Below are 24897 nucleotides of genomic sequence, written 5' to 3' on the forward strand. Positions count from 1 at the left end.
TTAATTTTGGGGGCTGCCCCTTGACCAACCCTGTCGAGTGGTTCAGAGGCTTAAATGCCCGCCTGGAGCTGGGTGGAAAGCGTCTAGCAACCCTTACACATCTGCCTGTCCAGTACATAGGTGGAACTCTGGTGGGATGTCTATCCACCCCTCCCACTTCCCCTGGGCTCCTTTTGAGTTCCCACAGTAGGGGACATTTTATGTATTTGAATACGATAATTAACAGAGAGAAGTGATTGAACTTAAGGGGTAACAAAAACTGCACAATATTCCAGTTTACGGATATCATAGTTAATCCATGTTCTTCAGGGCATGGGGATTATTTCTATAATCTGAGCAGACTGAATATAAGTTACAGAGGTGGTAGATGACTAGAAGAAAACATACTCTTAGACACATTGGGGCAGGGTAAAATCCCAGTGACTTTACCAGGAAGCACGAAGCCTTGCAAATCTAAGAAAGATAACATCCAAATGTGAAAAGGAGAGCGGCATACACAATTTCATTATTTGTATTAATGAATGGAAATGTTAATCCCTAGGAAAGATAGAGTTTTGTATTTTTTAATACAGTCCACACCCTAATACTGTGATTGTCTTTCATTGAATGATCACTTATCCTAAACATTTTTTTCCAGCAAAATGTAGATTTCATGGATTAAAAAAACAGAGGACCCAAAGTTCTGTGGTTGATAAATGTGGGAATAGAAAGAATTAGGAAAAAATATTATGATAATCAAAAATAGGGCAAAAATAAAGACTATCAAAGAATTAAAAAGAAAAATTTTAAGGTTTTTTTGTTTGTTTTTTGTTTTTTTAAGAAATGAGAGCCAGGCAAATTCAATATAATATAGCTACTAGGAAAAAACAAAAAACAAAAGAAACTGAACGGGAAAACCCAAATATTTTTGAAACTGTATTCTAACAAATGATACTCATTCAAAAAGATCAATGCTCAGCCACATACACTGGGTTTTTTAACTGTCTTTTATAGTGAGATTTTTCACTCCTTTCAGCGGTAATTTTTGCTTCCTATTGCTTATATATACCCGTCACAAAATCTTCCATAAAGGAAACTACAATGGAAGATGAATAAATAAAAATGTTTATAACTAACTGTAAATGGTAATTCACACTGAATATAATTTAGGGCTTGTGTGCATTGTAATGATAAATCATTATGCATATATCTCTTATATTATAATAGACTGAAATTCTTTTATTTTTTAATAGATATTTTCTTTATTTACATTTCAAATGTTATCCCCTTTCATACTTTTCTAGACTGGAATTCTTAATCAGTTTAACAATTAGGTTAATAAATATTGAGGTAAATTAAGAATGATATTCTGTGTACTCAACTTGCTTAAACTTCCCATCAGAAAAAGGAAAGTAAAATTTTACTAGCCTGAAATTTCTTACAAAATCAGTTTTTTACAATATACGTTTATGAAAACTTTCAATTCAAATTACTCATTTTTCCATAACATAAGCACAAAAGTAATTCAAATAATAGTTATCAATTAAAGAAAGAGGAAATCACCCTATAAGACACCTTATAAAATTAATAACTGCAAGTGCTAGGGACCCATGCAGACATTTCATGATACTGTTAATTTGTTCATTATTGAGTTCAGTTGACGTCTTTGGTATAATTTCTAGTAAAGCTCATTTGGAATACCTGATGTAATCTGAGTTAACTGTTCCAAATGGTTATCAGAAAATTTGTTTGATGAACTAGGGTTGTTAGAAAATTTTCACAAGAGGAATTGTGCCTGATGTTCATGTTTACTAATATGGATGTAATCATAAGGGATATGTATGGGAAGGTTAATCATGAACAAAGTTATTTCCTCTTATTTGCTACCTGAACATATGAACTCAGATGCTGAGCCTAAGGATATATAGTGCTTAAGAATACTCCAGAGGCGAACAAGTAACTGTAAAGTAAATATTGCTAAGATAAATACACTTGTCCTTTAGTAGTAGATGCAGTAATAAATACTGGTATCTGGATGGGTTCACAAAATGTTAATACATAAAATTCTGTCTATCTGAATGTATGTGCTGCATTTTCCTCAGGCAGATATCTTTCTGACTGGAAAAAGATGCTCTCCTTGAACTCGGTCTTCTGGTTTCTGAAGATATCCTTTATTTTTTGTCATTTGAGTGATCCCAGATGCTTTTGGAGAATAAAAGACACTGAAAATAATCTAGGAGATAAAGAAACTTATTGTTTCTTTTCTATTTCCACAAAACATGGCTATGTGAAGAATGATTATTTCCAATGGAATCTATACAAGCAGTAAGTGCATACTTCATTTACATATTTTACTTTATCATAAGTGACAAGACATTATAGAGATACTGAGATGTAGACCATGATACCATGTGTCTTCTGGCTCTTCCTTTCTAGGAAATAACCAATTTTTATTTTATGTTTAAACAGTGGTATTTTTTTTCAATTCTGGTTGTTTTATGAGTACCTTATTGTTTTTTTGTTTTTGAGTTACAATTTCTAAGTGAATGGTGAATGAATGACCCATGGTATTGGACTTTCTACTAGAGAGAATCCCATAATTTGTAAATTTCCAAGTTATTTTTTCTTGGGATTTACCATAGAAAATTGGAACAATCATTGTTTTTGCCTTATTTCATAGAGACTGAAATATAGTGGTCTTTATTTGTCTGCTAATGTTTCATCTGTCAGCATGGATACCCAGTTCTTGTACATCAGCCATTTGGGTATCTGCCCTTATTTTTACTTATATTATTAAGAAAATAGACAGATTTTGTTCAAATTATCTATCTACTATAATTTCAAATTTTTCTTGTCTATGAATCCTGCATCAAAATTAGGACTGAGAGAACTAATTTTTTCATAATAAAAATTACTGTTTCATTTATTTGACATTGTATTTCAAAGACATTGCCATATTTTTATTGTATTAATGTCAGAATCTTATGTAAAATTATCAATTAGAATCGTATAAAGAATGTACCTATTCAAGCAGATAATTTGTAAATTTGTTACAAGGAAAGATGCCCATACAAACTAGGACTTGTTATTTCTATTTTGAGTACTAGAATAAAATATTTTGTCTGTGATACCTGATAGAATTTGAGAGAGGATTACTATGGATACAGAATTTTCCATTACCAAGACTATCCTGTACAGATTTCAAAATTTTATTTCTCATTATTATTGTATAATTACATTTACTATACTCATTCAACATTTAAATTTATTTCTGCTTTCCTAATAACATTATATGTGTTTGAATTTATGGGGATTGAATGTACTTTACATACATTTTATGTAATATCTCTTTTTAAAATTGGGTTACTGTATTTGAGATTTCATTTGAAGAAATTGTGATAATTTCTCCCCAATGTTATAGAACATTTATCAAAAAATATTTCAAAGTTTCAATTATATCATATTTAACATGGCATCATATATATATATATATGATATATATATAATATATATCATGATATATATATATAATATATCATATTTAACATGGCATCATATATATATGCATATATATATATGATGTATGTGTGTGTGTGTGTGTGTGTGTGAGAGAGAGAGAGAGAGAGAGAGAGAGAGAGAGAGAGAAAACTAGAAAAGAGAAATATTATCCCAGTGACACTGACACTTTTAGATATAGAGTCTATTCACTTTTAATTAGAATATATCAGAATAAAATCAAAATGGACATAAATATTTTGTCTTTGTATTAGATTAAAAATATTTGGAAAAAAATGGGTTGATTTAACAGAGAAAATCAGTATTTAAAAATAAAAATCTATATTCATGGTATATTGTAGGATGGAGGAGATGAGCCAGAAATACAAATAATTTTGGATTATTTGCTCAGATATAGTTGAGAAAGAATGTAAGAGAGTTGTTTAAACACGACCATCTTCAGAAATACATTTGTAAATATCTCATAAGATTATGATAAGCTAGATACTATTTCATATAAGCCTTGTCATATGTAAGGATGTGATTTTTGTAATTCATTTAATTAACTTTCAAAAATTTTCAGATAATGTGACAATATGTCTAAATGTTCCCTTTTAAGAGTATGTGAGCTTTTATGTCCAGCAGTCAAGAAATTCAAACTCCATGAATTTTCACTCCGTATTTTCAGTTGTTTCAGAAGGAGGTACATTTAGAGAAGTGTTTTAATTACTTACTATTAATAAGAAAAATACCAAGGCAAGAATTTCCTATCTAGACTTTAACAACAAAAAATAAAGTTTTATGTAGAAAATACATTTTTGGATGCTTATATGAGTCAGTTTTTAATTTTTCTGTGGTCATGATCATTTACAAATATATATATATACATATATATATACACAAATGATTGTGTATATATACATCATAGTAGAATTATTATATGTAATTTCCTATAAAGCTTTCTTTATTACAAAGCAGATATGATTCCAAACAATTTATGTTTCTCATGCTATATTGTGCCAACACAAAAGAGGTTGTTATTCACTGTTAATTTGTCACTAATACTTGGACATTTATATCATTACTATAAACATGACAGCACAGTTAAATAAGCCAGTTGTTTTCAGAACTAAAGTATTGGGGTACATTTTTGTGACCTACTTGCAAAATAATATAATATTAGACCAATGTGGATAAATTAGGATTCTCAAAAACATGACCATTATGGAGAAGATACAATTAAACGCAATACAAATTTAAATCTGAAATGGAAATCTTGTGTGGATATAGTATTGGAAGTATGAAGAGATATTCTGCCAACATAAATACTAGTAAAATTTTTAAAGTTGTGTTTTAGGTTTTCTGAGTAACCACATTAATGTTAGAAAAATATGGATTATATAGGAGAAAGTGCAATGTGATTATATTTCTTCACATTACATCTAACCATAACCTATTCCATCATTATGAACATGGAGAAAAAGGCTTGTGACAGCATTATGATTTGTGTTCATATGCTGTATACTACAACAGAAATTTATTTTGTAGGTATATAGAGAATTTAATGTAAACTTATGTTATATTACCTTTACTGTCAGTTAAAACCAGTACATAACTGTTATATTTTTGTGTTGATTTCCTCTCCCTATGCTAGGATTTTTTTCTGACTTGTGCTTGTACAGGCATAGGAATTATATTTTCTACTACTCTGTTTTCAGGGTGACACCCAAGACCAGGCATTTGATTTTCTCTGTTTATCTTGCCTTGGAAGAAATAAATAATAACTTCCATATTTTACCCAACATTTCTCTGGTAGTTGATATTGAATGTATCCTACAAAAATATAGTGAGAAAACTGGTTTGATCTTGAAAAGTGAGGAACTTATTCCTAATTACTACTGCATAAATGAGAGAAGATATTTAATTGTACTTACAGCACCATTATGGGCAATATCTACAAAACTTGGACCGTACCTTTTTATGTCCAGAATTCCTGAGGTAAGTCAAGTAAAGATGGATTAATTTAAGGAAATACTTTCTCACCACAGTGAGACTTCTGAGTATGAAGGCAGTTTAAAAGGCAGAGAAAGGGATTATATTTATTATGATCGGTAAAACATAAATCCATACATATGTTTTGTGGCACACAAAACAACTTTATCATACGTGGAAATGGGAGACAGCAGTATTGTGAAATGTTATACCAGAAGACTAAGTATATTTGTATTGTTTAGAGAATCACAGGAAGTTTGATACAATAGTAATAATGAGATGAAGAATAAACACTTCCTAGCATGAATATACTTTGCTCAAGCACAATCTGATCTTACAAGTATCCTTTGCATTCCATCATGTTCATAGTGTTTATCTATGTTCTGTATGTTTCAGCTTTACTGTGGTCATTTTCATCTTCCTCTTAGTGATAATGAACAGTTTCCTCATCTTTACCAAATATCTCCAAAGGACACATCTCTACCACTAGCCATGGTATCCTTAGTGGTTCATTTCAGATGGAACTGGATAGGAGTGATCATTTCAAATGATGACCATGGAATTCAATTCCTTTCTGAATTGAGAGGAGAAATGCAAATCAACATTGTCTGTTTATCATTTGCTATTATTATCAAAACTCAGAAGTTCATGGCTCTTAAAGAGTTACATATGAATTATAAACAAATCTTAATGTCATCAGCAAAAGTTGTGATAGTTTATGGATACAAAGACTCTCCCATAATCTATGCCCTCCTCCTGTGCAAATCTCAAGGCATGTTTAGAATCTGGGTTAGTGTGTCACAATTTGATATGATCACGATTCTAGGAGATTTCTTGCTCTACTCCTCCACTGGGACTTTCATTTTTTCACACCAGAAACCTGAAATATCTGGCTTTGGACAATTTATCCAAAGAGTACACCCTTCAAACTACAGTAGTGAATTGTCCTTTGCCAAACTCTGGTGGACATATTTTAGATGTTCTTTGCCACCTTCTAATTGTAAGAAACTGAAGAATTGTCCCACCAAAACTGTGTTTAAATGGTTATTCATGACACCACTTGGAATGGCCATGAGTGATACATGCTATAACTTATATAATGCTATTTATGCTGTGGCCCACTCTCTCCATGATATGCTTCTGCAACAACTAGACACATGGTCAAAGAATGATGGGAAGGAACTGGAATTTGACCCGTGGAAGGTAATGAGTGCTACACTAAATGGAATTTATATGTTTTGAATGTTTTAATAAAACCACATGGTCTGAAGCCATGTCAATAGGAAATTTCACAAATCAATGTACATAGTTCTGTACTCTATTGTTGCGTAGGTGGCAGATCATGTTACTCTATGTAATATGACACCATCAACACTGGTATGCAAATCAGCATTCACAATCTAAGTCACATATTTTTGCCTAGATTTTTAACCACATATTTGTTTCATGTGTAAATTTTTTCCCATGAAATTCTTAAATAGCAATAAGGAAATGACTTGTCTTTTATGTTATTCAAAATTTCCTAATCAGTTTACTAAATAGATCTCAAAGAATATCAAGTACTTTTCCATTAATTTTACTTACTAATACTGTCTATTCCATTGCCTGTGATCAAATATCACTATTTGCAGGGAAAAAACAAAGAGGTGTCATTACTCTCCAATCATAAAAATCAGGATTGTAGGTTTAAAAGCACCAAGTCCAGAAAAAAATTATATTAATAAGCAAAGTGGAATTAACTTTACATCTTCATGAAATTTATTTTTTACTTTAGTATTGAATACTTCTGGCAAAGTTAGGTTTTTGGAAAGGATAATAATAATTGGGAACTTTCTAAACAAAAAACTTTCTATTCTAATGTGTAAGCCAGTTGAAACTAAAATGACAAATGTGTTTTAGATGTTCTCTGTTCTGAAGACCTTACAGTTTATAAATCCTGCTGGAGACTTAGTCAACATGAAACAGAATTTGAAACAGAATGTAGAGTATGACATTTTCTATATCATGGATTTTCAAAAAGATTATGGACTTAAAATGAAAATAGGAAGATTTACAGGGCATCTTTCAAGTGGTCAACAGCTATATATGTCTAAAGAAATTATTGAGTGGGCTACAGATATTGATCAGGTAATTTAGTCATAATTTAAATGCTTAACATATAGCATAATTACCTAAAATATCCTTTACATTTGCTTTAGCATGAAATAAATACATAGTATTTTTTCATTTATTGAATTAATTTACAATGCCCTAGATAGTCTCCCTTTCTTATTTTTATGCTCATTTTGGTATTTCTTAATATATAACTCATCATACATTCATTCATTTTATCTGTCAAAAGAAAATAGTAATTTTTTTCAAAATTTTTATTAGATATTTTCTTCATTTACATTTCAAATGCTATACCAAAGATCCCCTATATTCTCCCCCCACACTCTCCCCTAACCACCCACTCCCACATTTTGGCACTGTGTTCCCCTATACTGGGGCATATAAAGTTTGCAATACCAAGGGGCCTGTCTTCCCAATGATGGCCAACTATGCCATCTTCTGCTACATATACAGCTAGAGACACAAACTCTGGGGTTACCGGTTAGTTCATATTGTTGTTCCACCTATAGGGTTGCAGACACCTTCAGCTCTTTGGGTACTTTGTCTAGCTCCTTCATTGGAGCCACTGTGTTCCATCCAATAGATGACTGTGAGCATCCACTTCTGTATTTGCCAGGCACTGGCATAGCCTCACATGAGACCACTATATTAGGGTCCTTTCAGAAATACCATGCAGGCATATGCAATAGTGTCTGCGTATGGTGGCTGATTATGGGATTTATTCCCGGGTGGGGCAGTCTATGGATGGTCCATCCTTTCATCTCAGCTACAAAATGTATCTCTGTAACTCCTTCCATGGTTATTTTGTTCCCTATTCTAAAGAGGAATGAAGTATCCATGCGTTGGTCTTCCTTCTTCTTGATTTTCTTGTGTTTTGCAAATTGAATCTTGGGTATTCTAAGTTTCTGGGCTAATATCCACTAACCAGTGTGTGCATATCAAGTGACTTCTTTTGTGATTGGGTCACCTCACAGCATGATATCCTCCAGATACATCCATTTGCCTAAGAATTCCATAAATTCATTCTTTTTAATAGATGCATAGTACTCCACTGTGTAAATGTACCACATTTTCTCTATCCCTTCCTCTGTCAAGGGATATCTGGGTTTTTTTCAGCTTCTGTGTATTATATATAAGGCTTCTATGAACATAGTGGAACATGTGTCCTTATAACCAGTTGGAACATCTTCTGGGTATATTCCCAGGAGAGGTATTGCTGGATCTTTCTATACTTCTATGTCCAATTTTCTGAGGAACCGCTAGACTGATTTACAAAGTGTTTGTACAACCTTGCAATCCGACCAGCAAATGGAAGAGTGTTCCTCTTTCTCCACATCTTCGCCAGCTTCTGCTGGTAACTGAGTTTTTTATCTTAGCCATTCTGACTGGTGTGAGGTGGAATCTCAGGGTTTTTTAATTTGCATTTCCCTGATGACTAAAAATGTTGAACATTTCTCTAGCTGCTTCTCAGCTATTTGATAATAATCAGTTGTGAATTTTTTCTTTAGCTCTGTACCCCATTTTTAATGGGGAAAACAATAAAATTTAATTTGATACCTGTGTGTTAAATGAGGTCTTTCAAAGGATCTCTGTTGGGTAAATCAATGGATGTTTATCCATTAAAATATTGTCCCTATTTTTATAATGGATATTATTTTTTACAGATTCTACCCTCAATTTGCAGTATGCCTTGCAGACCAGGACTCAGAAAATCCCCTCAGGAAGGAAAGGACATCTGCTGTTTTGATTGTAACCCCTGTGCAGAAAATGAAATTTCCAACATGACAAGTAAGATTATCATTTATCAAAATAATAAGATTGATTTTATTCTCACTTATTTACATAGTTCTGAAAAGTGCTTTGTGGAAAGGAAAAGATGTGTCATGTTAAGGAGTAAAAGGCTGCTTCAGATATACTATAATAAACTCTCTCTCTCTCTCTCTCTCTCTCTCTCTCTCTCTCTCTCTCTCTCTCTCTCTCTCCTTTTGAAATGTATTTTTGTCTCACTATTGTAGATCCCTGGAAAATTATACTTTTCCTGAATATTTCTTACAATACTAAAGATTACTACATTATGACACTTTTCAATTTTATTAAAAATAGGAATACTAGCAAGATTTTCCTGAGAGGACCCTGTTATAGCTGTCTCTTGTGAGACTATGCCCAGGCTAGCAAACATAGAAGTGGATGTTCACAGTCAGCTATTGGATGGATCACAGGGCTCCCAATGGAGGAGCTGGAGGAAGTACCCAGGGAGCTGGAGGGATCTGCAACCCTATAGATGGAACAACTAACCAATACCCCCCCCCCCCAGAGCTCGTGTCTCTAGCTGCGTATGTATCAGAAGATGGCCTGGTCGGCAATCAGCGGAAAGAGAGGTCCATTGGTCTTGCAGACCTTATATGCCTCAGTACAGGGGAACACCAGGGCCAAGAGATGGGAGTGAGTGGGTGGGGGAGTGGGTGTGGGGGACTTTTGGGATAGAATTGGAAATGTAAATGAAATAAATACCTAATAATAATAAAATATAGGAATACTATGCATTTTCAATTCTTAACATTTATTCACTTTACAGTCTTGTCACATTCCCCATCCCTCCACTTCTGCTAGTCCCATTCTTACAAATTAATCGTCCTCACACAACCTGTCTTTCTCATTATGGAAGGACAGCTTCCCTTTGGATACTGCTCCATCATGTGTTATCTGTTTAAAGCAGGACTAGTGATGAGGCCCAATATAGCATCCCAAGTAAGGGAAAGAAATTCACTGGCAGGTCCAAAGATCGAAATAGATTTTGCTCTACTTCTGACAGGACCCAGATGAATAGCAAGCAGTTCATTTTCTATTTATGTGGATAGGATCTAGAGATAGCCTACCAGTTCTTCTGATAAGCAAGGACAGTAATTGAGCAGAGGATGTCATTTCTCTGTATAATGTATAAAGGCATGTATATATCTATATATCTATATATCTCTATCTACATTTCTATCTATATCTCTATATCTCTTTATTTCTATATCTGTTTATCTCTATATTTCTATCTATATCTATATATAAAATAATCAGGTACTATAATATAAACACACACATATACATATACATATATATATGACACGTATATATGTATATTATATATCTGAGTCGTTGTTGTTTTGTTGTTGTTGTTGGGGGTTTTTTTTGTTGTTTTTTTTTGTTTGTTTGTTTTTTTGAAACAGTAATTCTCTGTATAGCCCTGGCTATCCTGGAACTCACTTTGTAGACCAGGCTGGCCTCGAACTCAGAACTCCAAGTGCCTCTGCCTCCCAAATGCTGGGATTAAAGGTGTATACCACCATGCCCTGTTAGGACCTGATTTAAAAAAATTAGAAATTTGAAGTATTTGAGTACTTATACTTACCAATTTAGACAGCATTGTTCAGTACAATCAAAGAGATAATACAAAATGAATTAGAATATATATCTTTCAATACAGAGACAGTATTGGAAAAACACCACAACTATTCAAGTTGCTAAATCTGAATCGGTTAAAATTAAAAGAAAACAGAATACACCTTAGAGAAAGTTAAAAGGATACTAGCAGAAAATGTACTAAGCCTCTGTGTAAATATCCTATCAAGAAATTTTTTGAGAAATAGAATATCATGTAGATATTTCTGAATAAATACTACAACCTTGGGAGAATTGGACTGTCAAATCTTATAGGAAATATGAACAATGGAGGAAATATGCTTTACCAAAATTCATAAATTGAATGACAAAACTGAATATCTCATTTTGATATGTAGAAAATTTGGATGTTAAATTATTCATATCTGTCTCTGCCTTCCTTGACATTATCAGTACTTTCATTTGATATTTTGCTACCAGGATTTTCATACAATAACATCATTTTACCTTTTCATATCCTTCTTACAAAATCAACACTCTTTACTGTCTTTTAAATTTATGACTGATTTTTTTTATTTGCTGGTCCATACAAACATTTTCTATATATAAAATATTTCTAAGTACAATAAATTAGTCTGTATAGTATTACTTTTGTGTTGGGGGGGGGGCGGGCGAGACTATTTTGTTAGTCAAGGACAATTAGTAGGCATCCTCTAATCTAGGAAAGTATCTCAATATTTCCTGGTTATCTTTAGTTTCCTATGTAAGATTTTGCCAGATGATCTTTCATTACTCCACTTTGTTGTGTTTATTGTTTTTATCTCATCCAGCTTACATTATGATTCTCTTTTGTTGAGATTTTATGGGTTTTCCTAGTGATTATCTTAGGAAAGAATATAAACTCACACGAAATTTTCATCTACTAACTGTTACAATCTGTAAACTCCTTCTTTTGGAAATTTAAGTAGAAAATGAGAAATTAATTTTGTAGATATATCCATATGTAGATAAGGCCTCCAAAACCCTTAATTTTACTATGATTTTCTCTAGTGGTGTCTGTTTTTTTCATAGAATAAGGACTATACTTATCTGTGGGTATAAGGAAAATATTTGGAGTATAGTTAGGGATTAAAATATTTTAGTTTTAGTAACATGTTGACCATAGATTGTTTTCCAAGATAGGGAGTGGATATAATTTATTTGTCCAACAATCAACTTGAGACCACATGTAGACTGAAAGAATAGCTGATCCATAATCAGTAACATGTATGGGAACAACCCATTTTAGTTATTTTTGCATAATATAGAGCATAATTAAATTAGAAAATTTTGTATCCATAAATGATAAATTTAAGATATGTGATTGAAGAAACGTGAAAATTATGTGATGGTATGAGTATTTGAAATAAACCAAAAATAACTTGAATATATAGGATAAGTATAGAAAAAAGCTTGCATGAAGATGATAAGTATTAGAATTTGGATCACCTGCTATGCAGCCTCCACATTTAATTTTGCATATACCAGAAAATGCACGTCTAATTTAGATATAATTTTATATTATGTATTAATTCAGTGTTTCTTGCAAATTATAATAAATAAATATATCGGATAATAATTTCCTTTCTATACTAGACATGGATCAGTGTGTGAAGTGTCCAGAAAATCAATATGCCAATGACGACCATACTCTCTGCCTCGAAAAAGTTGTGGCTATTTTAGATTACAGAGACCCTTTGGGGATAACTCTGGTTGGCTTTGCTCTATTCTTCTCTGTCCTTACATCTGTTGTATTGGGTGTCTTCCTGAAACACCGAGATACTCCCATAGTCAAAGCCAACAATCAAACTCTCAGCTTTGTCCTACTCATCTCCCTCATATTTTGTTTTATCTGTTCCTTTCTTTACATTGGTCATCCCACTATGGTCATCTGTATCCTGCAGCAGACCACATTTGCCATTGTGTTCACTGTGGCTACCTCTACTATCTTGGCCAAGACAGTTATTGTACTACTGGCTTTTAAGATAACTGTCCCAGGAAGAAGAATGAGGTGGCTGCTTGAGACAGGGGCACCAAAATACATCATTCTCATATGCACAATAATTCAGCTGATTCTTTGTGGAATCTGGCTGGGAACTTCTCCTCCATTTGTTGATGCTGATGTACAAATGGTACATGGCCACATCATCATTGTTTGCAACAAAGGGTCTGTGATTGCCTTCTACTGTGTCCTTGGATACATGGGATTTGTTGCTCTAGCAAGTTTCACTGTAGCTTTCTTGGCCAGGAATCTGCCTGATACATTCAATGAAGCCAAGCTCTTGACATTCAGCATGCTGGTGTTCTGCAGTGTCTGGATCACTTTTATCCCCGTCTACCACAGCACCAAAGGCAAGATTATGGTTGCTGTGGAAGTTTTCTCTATTTTGGCCTCCAGTGCAGGGCTGCTTCTCTGCATTTTTGCCCCCAAATGCTATATTATTTTATTAAAACCACAGAAAAATTCTTTTCAAAAGTTCAGGAAACCACATGCTATAGCTGACAATGTAAGTTAAATTTCACCAAATACTATAACTAAGTTATGTATATTTTTAAAAAGCTGCTTTCTAAAGCCGGGCGTGGTGGCGAACGCCTTTAATCCCAGCACTGGGGAGGCAGAGGCAGGCGGATTTCTGAGTTCGAGGCCAGCCTGGTCTACAGAGTGAGTTCCAGGACAGCCAGGGCTATACAGAGAAACCCTGTCTCGAAAAACCAACCAACCAACCAACCAACCAACTGACCAACCAACCAACCAAACAAACAAACAAACAAAAAAGCTGCTTTCTACTCATAAATATTATGTTGAAATATGAAGTAGGTATCATATAAACAATGTAGAACATAAGCTGTATAATAAAATTCAAGCACATGATCTAGACTTCAGTTTATTGGATCAAACTGTGTAATCAGACATTTTGATACCTCTAATGACAGTTTGTTTTTTATTATAAAACTGTCAGGTATTTTAAAAATGACACTCGGTTTTGCAAATAATTTCATGTATTATCCACCTATCTATATTAATTTTTCTTTATTGTTCCTTTCTAGAAAAAATATTATCATGTTTATTGTATATAATATAGATATTAAGAAGGAATCCATTTATATTTTTCTAGTTCTGCAAAAAAATTATAAAGAACAATTAACTAATTTTCTTTGTAACATGATATTCCAGGATGTGGGATGATAAAAATTTACAATGGTATCACTTCATTCTGTTTCAATTTGAATACTGATCATAATGAAGATACTCCATGATTTATATTGCATTTCTGCTAAAAGCCTCATGAATGAGAATATAAATGAGTCCATAAAAATCTGTTGTTATTTTCCTTAGTGGTGATTCCCTAAAGTTCATATCTTTGTACTGATATTTATAATTTAGGACATAGACTTCCCTCAATCTTAGTCATAGTTAATTATTTATATAATGCATAGCAATCAGTTAAGAAATGCATAATGGTTTATACTACAAAGAGTAACAGACCAGCTTCTCCACCTTAAGTAAAACATCTTCACCATCAGGACTTGGCAAATATCTTGGCATAGGAGGCAGAGAAACTAAGGGCCAATCACTTAGAAGTGATGTGAAATTCTATCTTTATAATAGAATGCTGTTCTTGAAAGTCTTACTGCTAAACAAAATCTCCAACATATCAAAAATTGAACACACTGGCATATATTCAGATCTTCTTTAGGTTTCCTCCAACATACTTTAAACTATAAGAAGTCGAGAGGGCATGATTTATCCTAGAATGTATACTGTTTAATAAATGGACCTAAATCTTTGCACAGTTTAGCATTACTAACTATACATAGTGACGTATCAAAAACCACAGGAAAATTTGGGAGAAATTTGTTTTGAAAAGTGGTAGAAGCTATATAGGGAAAAGAGGAATGAATATTATTATGCTACAATGAAATTATTGTGAAATTTCATAATTACTCATAATTTATTAATTTACATAATGATCGAAATAATTTAAAAATTTCACAGGTCTATTATATATATATATATAATCTATAATTTGAAGCTAAATTTCCATTATTAATTTTCATGAATTTTGCACTAAATCTTTCATCTGCTATAGGACATTCAAATGGTTCAAAACTTCTTTCAGGATTCTTTGTATTTTTCTCATTCTTCTAGGTAGCAGGTATGATCTCGAGTCTTTTTTTACAACTAATGTTTAGGGAGATGATTCTTTTCCTCAAAGGATTCTTTTCTCTAAGAAAAACTGTCAGCATTTTTAAAATTAGTATTATATCATTTATTAACATTTCAGCCATTTCCTTCCCCAATAGGTCACCCCGCCTAAAGTTCCTTATCTACACTTTTTCCACTTTCTCTCCTAGAATACCTTCCCCATTCCCTGGATACTTCCCCTTATCCAGGACCTCAAGTCTCTTGAAGATTTGGCACATATTCTGCCACCAATGCCACACAAGACAGTGTTTTGCTCTATAACTGCCAGGTACCTGGTACTAATCAATATGTCCTGCACAGTCTCTGAAAGTTTCCTGGAGTCCAGGTTAGTTGCGACTGCTGGCCTCATGGAGTTGCTCACCCCTTCAGCTTCTTCAGTCCTATGCCTAATTCTACCATGGGGATGCTGGACTTCAATCCAATAGTTGGGTGTAATGTATCTTTTTCAGTCAACTGCTGGTAGAGCCTTTCGGAAGGCAACCATTCTAGGCTCTTGTCTTAAGTCTTTTCTCCATTTTTATCTCAGCAGTTCTTTAGACAATTATAGTTCTTGTTCAGATGTGTTGTCATTGGGTTCATAAAATTGTCTCTAAACTTAAGGCTCTCTCTATCTACTGAAGGTGGATTCTTCAAGTTCCCTCTCCCAATGTTAGGCAATTTGACTAAGGTAGCTTGATTGAGTCATGATTGACCCCAAGGAGGTTGGACATTTTCATTCCTTCTTCTGGACCTCTGGCTCTGGGTTTCTTTCCTGTCTCCAAACTCCCATGCCTGATCTTGTTTCCCTTTTCCTCACCCTCCATTCTCCCATCCTGGTCTCTCCCTGTCTCTGCAAGTCATGATAATTTTATTTCCCCTTCTAAGTAGGATTGAAGCATCCTTATTTGGACATTCATTACTGTTAAACTTCATGCAATCTGTGATTTCTTAAGGGTATACTGTGCTTTTTGACTAACATACACTTCTTGGTAAGTACAGATTATGGGTGGCATTTTGAGTCTTGGTTAGCACCCACAGGATGATACTTTCTCATTCTATCCATTTGCCTGGAAGATTCATGATGTCCTCATTTTAATAGCTGGATAGTATTCCATTGTGTAAATGAACCACATTTTCTATATCTTCTTCATTTGAGGGAAATATAAGATTTTTCCAGCCTTTCACTATTACAAAAAAGGTTACTATGATTAAAGTAGAGCACATATTTTGGAGTATGATGCATCATCTTTGTGTATATGTCCAGGAGTGTTATAGCTGGGTCTTCAAGTAGAATAATTTCCAACTTTCTGAGGAAATGGCAAATATAGTCCAGTGTGGTTATACAGGTATATAATTCAGCATCAATAGAGGGCTGTTACTCTTTCTTCACATCCATTCCAGCAAGTGCTGTAACTAGAAAAATTTATCATAGCCAACTTGATTGGTGTGAGGTGGAAACACAGGATGATTTTGATTTGAATTTCATTGATGACTAAAGATATTGAACACTTCTTTAGGTGAGTATCTGCCATCCAAGACTCTTCTGTTGTGAATTCCCTGCTTAGCTCTGTACTGAATTTTAAAAGATGGATTTTTTTTAGAGGTTAACCTCTTGAATTCTTTACATATTTGATATTAGCCCTCTATCAGATGTAGGAATATTGGAGAATTATTTTATTGATCAGTAGGGTGCTAATATGTTTTATTGACTGTGGCTTTTGCCTTTCAAATCTGCTCAGTGTCATGAGGTCCCATTTATCAATTTTTGATCTTATGGCATAAGCCATTGCCAGTCTACTTAAAAATTTTAAATTGTCCCTTGTGCCAATGAGTTTGACGTTCTTTTTACTATCTCCTTTATTAGATTAATTTTAATGGGTTTTATGTTGAGGTCATAGATTCCCTTGAATTTGAGCTTTGTACAAGCTGATAAAGAAGAATATTTTCTCCTTCTTTTAAATAGAGACCACCAAGTAGTCCAGCACCATTTATGAAGATGCTTTCTTTTTTTAAACATGTGTTTTTGGTTTGTGAGAATTTCATTGATTTTTTTTATAGAATTCATAAACAAAAGCAGTGTGAAGTTTTCTTTATTTCTTGGGTATTTGTGTGCTTTAGGTATCAGAATAATTGTGGATCAGAGAATAGTGTACTTTCTGTTTCCTTTTCATGGAATAGTTTTAGGGGTACTGGTATTAGGTCTTCTTCGAAGGTGTTATAGAATTTAGCACTAAAAGCATCTGTCTCTGTGCAATATTTCCTTAGGCAGTTTTTTACTTACTACTAATACTTTCTTAGTGGTTTTGGGAGTGTTTCAATATTTTGTCTGATGCTGATATAAGTATGCTGTTACATGATATCTGTCTAGAAAATCACCACATTCATCCATATTTTCTAGTTATGTTGAGTATAGTCATTTGTCATAATGTATGATGATTTTTAAAATTCCCTTGGTTTCTCTTGTTCTCCCTTTTCAAATCATATTATATTTAATCGAAACTGTCCCTATTCCCTTTATTTAGAGTGTCTAAGGGTTTCTTTTCTCAAAGAACCAACTCTTAGTGTGGCTGATTCTTTGTATTGTTCTTTGGTTCTAATTGGCTGACTTCAGCCAATAAATTGATTTCCTGCCCTCTACTCCTCTTGGGTATGTTTGCATCTTATAGTTCTTGAGCTTTCAGAAGAGCTGTGAAGTGACTATATCAGGATCTCTCCAATTTCTATATAAAGGCACTTAGTACTTTATCCTTTTATCACTGCTTTCATTGTGTCTCATATGTTTGTGGATGCTGTGACTTCATTTTCATTCTATAAAGACTTTAATTTCTTCTTTTATTTCTTCTCTGATGAAGTGGTACCATGAGGTGCTAATAATAAGGTATATTCTTCATTAGTGGCTTAAGAACAATTTAGGATGTATAGATGCCCCTCAGGGAAAAATGAATCAGGGATTTTGTGTTTGAACTGTGGTACACTGCTCAATGTGAAACTATATTCACAATAGTGTTAAATAAGTGGATAATTCATCAGGGACCATGAAACTATTATGGAATTATAGTGGCTTTTCTATGTCCTTTCATGCATCAATATCTCTATAATGTAGGAAAGCCATTGGTTGATATAAGTGATCATGGAAAATGGGGTAATATGTCTTTTTCTGTTACTGGAAGTCTAATGAGAGATGATTTGTGTTAACATGGAGTTCCTAAGGAAAAATGATTTAAAAAGTCTAAATTTGTGCTGCGAAGCTTCTAAGGAACATTTTAATTCCTGGGAAATAATTGTCATTTGATATCCATAATAAAAATTCTAAGGTAAAATTAGTAAAGTCTCTTCAGGACTTTTGAATTTTCCTCCATGGTCAGTATACAAAGGTCATATTTCCTTCCAAGAAAAGGTTATAATGCTAGTGGAGATACTTTGTCCAGGCACACTCTAGTGAAAAGAGTGAAAACAGATTCAGGAACAATGCTATTCCAGTACCACTCTGATCCAGGTAATAAGCAAGTACAATGAGATAGATCATGGCTATACTGATCATTGTTGCTCAATAAGTATGAAGTGATTAACTGAGGCTTCCTGAGTTAATTGGGGTGGTGATATGAAGGAAGGTTCTTTATAAGGAATGAAAAGATTACATTAAATTTAATTTCTCAGAGAGAACTAATTTACTTAGTACTGCCTACCAATGCTTTGTAACAAAACCTGATCACTGCAGTGAATCAACTGATAGAGGTTGTTCAAATTCATTATCTTGTTAGCTGTAAATTTCTGGGATCATGTGACCATTGCTGAAAACTGAATACAATGTATTTGAGTAGATTAGCTTCCTGTGAATTGTTTTCCAGGGAACTATGAGAAACAACACAAATTATAAAAGCTCATCTTGCTTTTCTGCTAAGAGTAGATGGTAAAACCCCATGGATAAAAGGAATACACGTACAGACTTTGACTGAAGAACATCAAGCAATTAACCTGGCTCTAGACTGACAACTTCTATTATGCTGGCTTACAGATACATTGCCAAGGAAGGGACATGAAAGCTTCTGGTGAAAAGCCACCAACATTACTGCTTGACTTTTGACAGTGCACGTTAACCTAAAGTACCTCCATAACATGCATGCCTTTCCTTTTTGTGCAATAGTGGCTCTGATATCAACTAGAGACAGTTTAAGGAAGATGCTGCAACCTAGAACAAAAACCTGAGGATGAGTATGCTACTTCTGTGGCTTTTTTTCAGTTAATGTGGTATGCCCGTGATACTCTTCTTTAAATATGCGTGCATACACTTATATTTTATTGTCAGCCTCAAGTTATAATGGTGAAGATCATGAAAATGATTTTTTGTTTCTATGACATTGTGACTTAGTTTTAGCCATTTTTGGCATGTATTATCATTTCCTATAAGGTAAAGTGATGACTACTGAAAAGGACACAGAAAGAATTTTAAAAAGGGAGGAAGAGCTAGAATAATTTGTGACAGTTCCTTTTGATTTTAAAATGTTCTAATGACCAGAAAGTTACTTAGGCAGGATGGTAAACATAAGGAAATATGTTAAGGAAGTCCATGAAACTCATCACACTCACTAGGCCCATCCTTGTTAAAGGAAGCATTAAAGATGAGAGTCCTTCTCAGAGAAAGAAATCCTTAAGAATTTCTCTCTCTCTCTCTCTCTCTCTCTCTCTCTCTCTCTCTCTCTCTCTCTCTCTCTCTCTCTCTCTCATGTCCTCTTGAAATTTGATTTTTTATTTACATTTCAAATGCTATCGAATTTCCTAGTTTCCTTCCAGAAATCCCCTATACACTCCCTTGATGCCTTACTCTCCTACATACATACTCCTGCTTCTCTGTCCTGGCACTCTCCTAAACTGGGGTATTGAGCCTTCATAGGAACAATCGACTCTCCTCCCCTTGATGTCAGATAAGGCCATGCACAACTACATATGGATCTCCATGTGTGCTCTTTGGTGTATCCATTTGTCTGTGGGAGCTCTGGGGTTTCTGGTTGGTACATATTGTTCATTCTATGGGGTGACAAAATATTTCAGCTCCTTTGATCCTTTCTCTACCTCTTCCTTTGGGGACCTAATGTTCAGATCCTTGGTTGGCTTTGAACATCCACCTCTGTATTTTTCAGGCACTAGCAGAGACTCTAACGATATAGCTATAACAGGCTCCTATCTATTAACAAGCACTTGTTGGCATCCACAATGGAGTCTATGTTTGGAACTTGTATATGGGATGGTTCTCCAGGTAGGGCAGCCTTTGGATTGCCTTTCCTTCAGTCTCTGCTCCACACTTTGTATCTCCTCTCATGATTATTTGGTTCCCTCTTCTAAGAAGGATCAAATTATCCACACTTTGGTCATGCTTTTTCTTGAGCTTCATGTGGTCTGTGAATTATATCTTTGGTATTCCTAGCTTCTGGAATAATATACACTTATCAGTGAGGGCACTGATGTGTGTTTTTGTGATTGGATTATCTCACTCAGTATGTTACCTTCTAGCTCAATCCATTTAACAAATAATTTCATGAATTCATAGTTTTTAATAGTTGAGTTGTACTCCATTGTGTAAATTTAAATGTATCCCATTTTCTGTATCCATTCCTCTGTTGAAGGACATCTAGGTTCTCTCCAGGTTCAGGAAATTATAAATAAGGTGAATATAAATGTAGTGGAGCGTATATTCTTATTACAAGTTGGCACATCTTCTGGGTGTATACCCAGGAGTGGCATAACTGGGTCCTTAGGTAGAACAATGTCCAATTTTCTGAAGGATTGCAAAAATAATTTCCACAATGGTTGGAACAGCATGCAATCCCACCAACAATGGAGAAGTGTCCCTCTTTTTCCACATTCTTGCCAACTTCTGCTGTCACCTGAATTTTTGATGTTAGCCATTTGGACTGGTGTGAGCCAGAATATCAGGGTTGTTTTGATTTGCATTTATTTCCCTGATGATAAAGCTGTTGAATTGTTTAGGTGCTTCTAAGCCATTCAGTATTCCTCAGTTGTGAATTCTTTCTTTAGCTCTGTACCACAGTTTTAATAGGGTTATTTGGTTCTCTGAAGTCTAAGTTCTTGAGTGCATAGTGTATGTTAGAAATTAGCCCTCTGTCAGATGTAGGGTTAGTAAAACATCTTCCTAATCAATTGTTTGCCTTTTTGTGCAACAAAAAGAATAAACAGATTGAAAGAGGAATTAAGGAAACAACACGGTTCATAATGTCCCAATAATATAAAATATGTTGGTGTGACTCAACAAAGCACATGAAAGTTATGTCAGACAAGAACTTCAAATCTCTGAAGAAAAATTGAAGATCTCAGAAGATCAAAAGTTCTCCCATGCTCATAGATGGGCACCATTATTACAGTAAAAATGCCATCTTGCCAAAAGCAAGATAGAGATTCAATGCCATCTCCATAAATTCCAACTCAGTTCTTCAGAAAATTATAAAGAGAAAGTTGCAAATTAATCTAGAATAATAACAAACTTAAGATAGTTAAAATTATTCTGAAAAACATAAGAAATTTTGCAGAATCACCATCCCTGACCTGAAGCTGTACTACACAGCAATTATGATAAAAACTGCAGGATATTGGTACAGTGCTAGGCATGTAGATCAATGGAATAGAATTGAAGACCCAGAAAGGAACCCACACCACTATTGTCACTTGATTTTGACAAGGGGACTAAAATCCAGTGGAAAATGACAGCATTTCCAACAAATGGTGCTAGTTAATTTGGTAATCAGCATGTAGAAGAATGCAAATTCATTGATTCTTATATACTTGTACAAATTTCAAATCCAAGTGAATTAATAAGCCACTTAAACCAGAAGAACTGAAACTAATAGAAAATAAAATGTTGAAGAGCCTTGATCACTTGAGCACTGGGGAATTTTCCTGAACAAAATACCAATAGATTAAAATGGTTTCTCTTAATGAAGAAAAGTGACAAAGAAGATGCCTAAGGTCAAAAAAGCCTGCGTGTCTCTCAGGAGGTCCACAGTGATACATGTGAGACTCCTATCTAAATTCTCATACCAGCTTAGACACTCTCAGATCCCAGCTGACTCTGGACCCACCTGCCATACTGAGGAGCTCAAAATTCCTTGTGGTCTGCTTCCCCACACTCAGCCTGTGTGTCTACCATGAGGTCTGCAGTAACCATGAATACAGCCTTTCTGACACCCAGGAAGACTACAATAACCAGGGACACAGGAGATCTACTACTACCAGGGTCACAATAAATTAGTATATCACCCCCATCTACTATTGTGACAGATCCTGTTCATGGAGCACAGAGCATCCGTGTCTCCCAGAAGGTTAACAATGGGAAGGGACACATGAGGTCTGCCCCAACCAGATACAGAGAAGGTTATTGAGAGCCAGAGATACAGGAGGTCTCCCCACCTCCAACCAGGGACAAAATTGACTGCCATCCAGGAAAACAGCTCAAACACATATCTCAGGGCATAAAGTGCCTCCAAGGAGTTCAGCTTTAATCAGAGGCACCCAGATAAGATGACACCAGAAAAAAACAAACAAACAAACAAACAAAACCAAATGGAGACAGACAAGTGCCCTAACATAAGTGAAAGAAGCCAATGCAATTTAGTACTATCAGAACCCAGTTCTTCCACCATAGCAAGCCCTTGATCCCCTAACAGGCCAGAAAAGCCAGTTTCTGACAAAAAGTCCAATCTCATGAAGAAGGCAGAGGTCTTTGAGGAGGAATATATAAATAACCCATTGAAAAAAAAATACAGGAAAACAGGATAAAGCCCTTAAAATTAAACAAATAAATCCCTTAAAGAAATACAAATACATAGAAAAATAAAGAAATCACAAATGGCGGCAGGAATGGAGATGGACAACTTGAGAAATAGATTAGGAAGTACAGATTCAAGAATCAACAACAGAATGCAAGAGATAAAAAAGAAAATCTCAGCCATAGAAGATGCAATAGTGGGAGGGGTTTGGGGATGTTTGGAGTGGAAACTAGGAAAGGGAATAACATTTGAAATGTAAATAAGGAAAATATTTCAAAAAAAAGAAATATATATATATATATACATATATATATAAAGAAGATGTGGACACATTGGTTAATGATAGTACAAGTGAAAATAGCTCCTAATCCAAAATAGCCAGCGAATTCTCTAAACAACATAAAGATATACCTAAGGATAATAAGAGTAGCACAAGGTGAGCATTCCCAGCTCAAAGGGCCAGAAAATATCAACAAATCATAGAAGCAAACTTCCCCAGTCTTAAAAAAAAAAAAAAAAAGATGGTCATAAATGTTAAAGAAGCCTGCAGAACACCAAAAAGGATGGGCCCCAAAATATTTTTCTGTCACATAATAACCAAAACACATAATACTTAGAGCAAAGAAAGATTATTAAAACTTGTGATAGAAATCACTAAGTATAACAAGAAGGCAGACCTATCATATTATACCAGACTTCTCTACAGACACCCTAAAGGCTAAATGATCCTGGATAGATGTCAAGCAGACCCTAAGGGAACATAAACGTGAACCCAGGCTAATATAACCAGAAAAACGCTTAATCTCCAAAAATGGAAAAACAAAGATAGTCTATGATAAAGTGAAATTTAAACAATATCTTTATATTAATCCAACACTACAGAGGACACTGAAATGAAAACTCAAAATGTGAAGGGTAACTATATCCAAGTATCTCTAATATCAATAATTCAATTCCTCAATAAAAAAAAAACGCATGCTAACAAAGTGGATACATAAACAGGACACAGCATTTCACTGCATACAGAAAACATGACCCCATGTGAATAAAAGCACTACATTAGAGTGATAGGCTGTAAAATTAGGACACAGCATTTTGTTGCATACAGAAAACACACCATGGTAACAAAGACAAACGCTATCTTAGAGTAAAAGGCTGGAAAAAAAAAAAGGTTTGCAGGCATTTATGGTCCCAAGAAAAACCTGGAGTAAAATTCTAGTATCAGTAAAGCAAAAGTGCATGTTACCTCGTTCCAGCCTAGCAAGGCTGGCTGTGACCATCCAGCTACTTAGGCAAAGCCACCTGCTGTGCTGCTTCTCATCCATCCTCTCCTTTGATATGCCACTACCTGCTACCTGCCTGAGGCTGAACCTGTTAGCCAAGATCTTCCTGAGTTAGCACCAAACTGTGATCTTTGCTAGTTCCTACTAAAAGGCTGATCTGACAACTTCAAAGGAACTTTGCATGACTGGGAATGGGCCTCCCCTCTTCTTTATAAAGCGTGTTGTGTTTGCCAACATTAAAGTTGAACCTTGATCAGACTAGTTGTCTTTGGTTACATCTTTCTCTCATCACCTAGTTTACCTCTCTTTCAGTTCCAAGATACCTTCCAGGCTTGAACCCGGACATGAGAGTGGCAGCTGGCCTCCACAGGTTCATACAAACACTTCATACTCATCCAAAGGAAAATACACCAAGAAGAAATCTCAATTTTGTACCTCTGTGCCCCAAATACAAGGGCACCCACATTTATTTTTGTTGTTGTTGTTATAATTGTTGTTGTTGTCTTACTTTATTTATTTATTTATGTTATTCATGTCTTATTAGATATTTTCCTTATTTACATTTCAAATACTATTCTTTTTCCTTGTTTTCCCTCTAAATACCCCCTATTCCATTCCCCCTCCCAATGCTCACCAACCCAAGCAC

The 24897-nt window shown here is 34.5% G+C and overlaps 1 protein-coding gene across 5 annotated transcripts; it reads left to right on the plus strand.

Annotated features, from left to right (window-relative positions):
* The first annotated feature begins 1972 nt into the window (after positions 1-1972).
* On the plus strand, positions 1973-24897 carry LOC110288584 (vomeronasal type-2 receptor 116-like). Of its 5 annotated transcripts, XR_015047855.1 has the most exons (7): positions 1973-2304; positions 5193-5472; positions 5863-6669; positions 7366-7593; positions 9243-9366; positions 12601-15536; positions 24564-24897. XR_015047855.1 is itself a non-coding variant. In XM_085841564.1 (6 exons), exons 1-6 carry the CDS (start codon positions 2108-2110, stop codon positions 13518-13520), a joined length of 2556 nt encoding a protein of 851 aa, XP_085697690.1. In that variant the 5' UTR covers positions 1973-2107; the 3' UTR covers positions 13521-24897. The 5 variants fall into 5 exon arrangements, 4 of the variants coding, with proteins under 4 accessions (XP_085697690.1, XP_085697691.1, XP_085697692.1 ...); XM_085841564.1 differs by having other exon boundaries at positions 12601-24897; XM_085841565.1 differs by having other exon boundaries at positions 7384-7593; positions 12601-24897.

This window comes from Mus caroli, unplaced genomic scaffold (assembly GCF_978045245.1).
Source record: "Mus caroli unplaced genomic scaffold, Mus_caroli_1 scaffold_8, whole genome shotgun sequence".
Taxonomy (NCBI): domain Eukaryota; kingdom Metazoa; phylum Chordata; class Mammalia; order Rodentia; family Muridae; genus Mus; species Mus caroli.

What these genes read in the sequence shown, in the direction of transcription:
- LOC110288584 (XM_085841564.1), top strand. Translation starts at nt 2,108, where the DNA reads ATGCTCTCCTTGAACTCGGTCTTCTGGTTTCTGAAGATATCCTTTATT. An exon ending in TGGAATTTGACCCGTGGAAG is followed by an intron (nt 6,670 to 7,365) that starts GTAATGAGTGCT and finishes AATGTGTTTTAG; the next exon opens with ATGTTCTCTGTTCTGAAGAC. An exon ending in TGAAATTTCCAACATGACAA is followed by an intron (nt 9,367 to 12,600) that starts GTAAGATTATCA and finishes TTTCTATACTAG; the next exon opens with ACATGGATCAGTGTGTGAAG.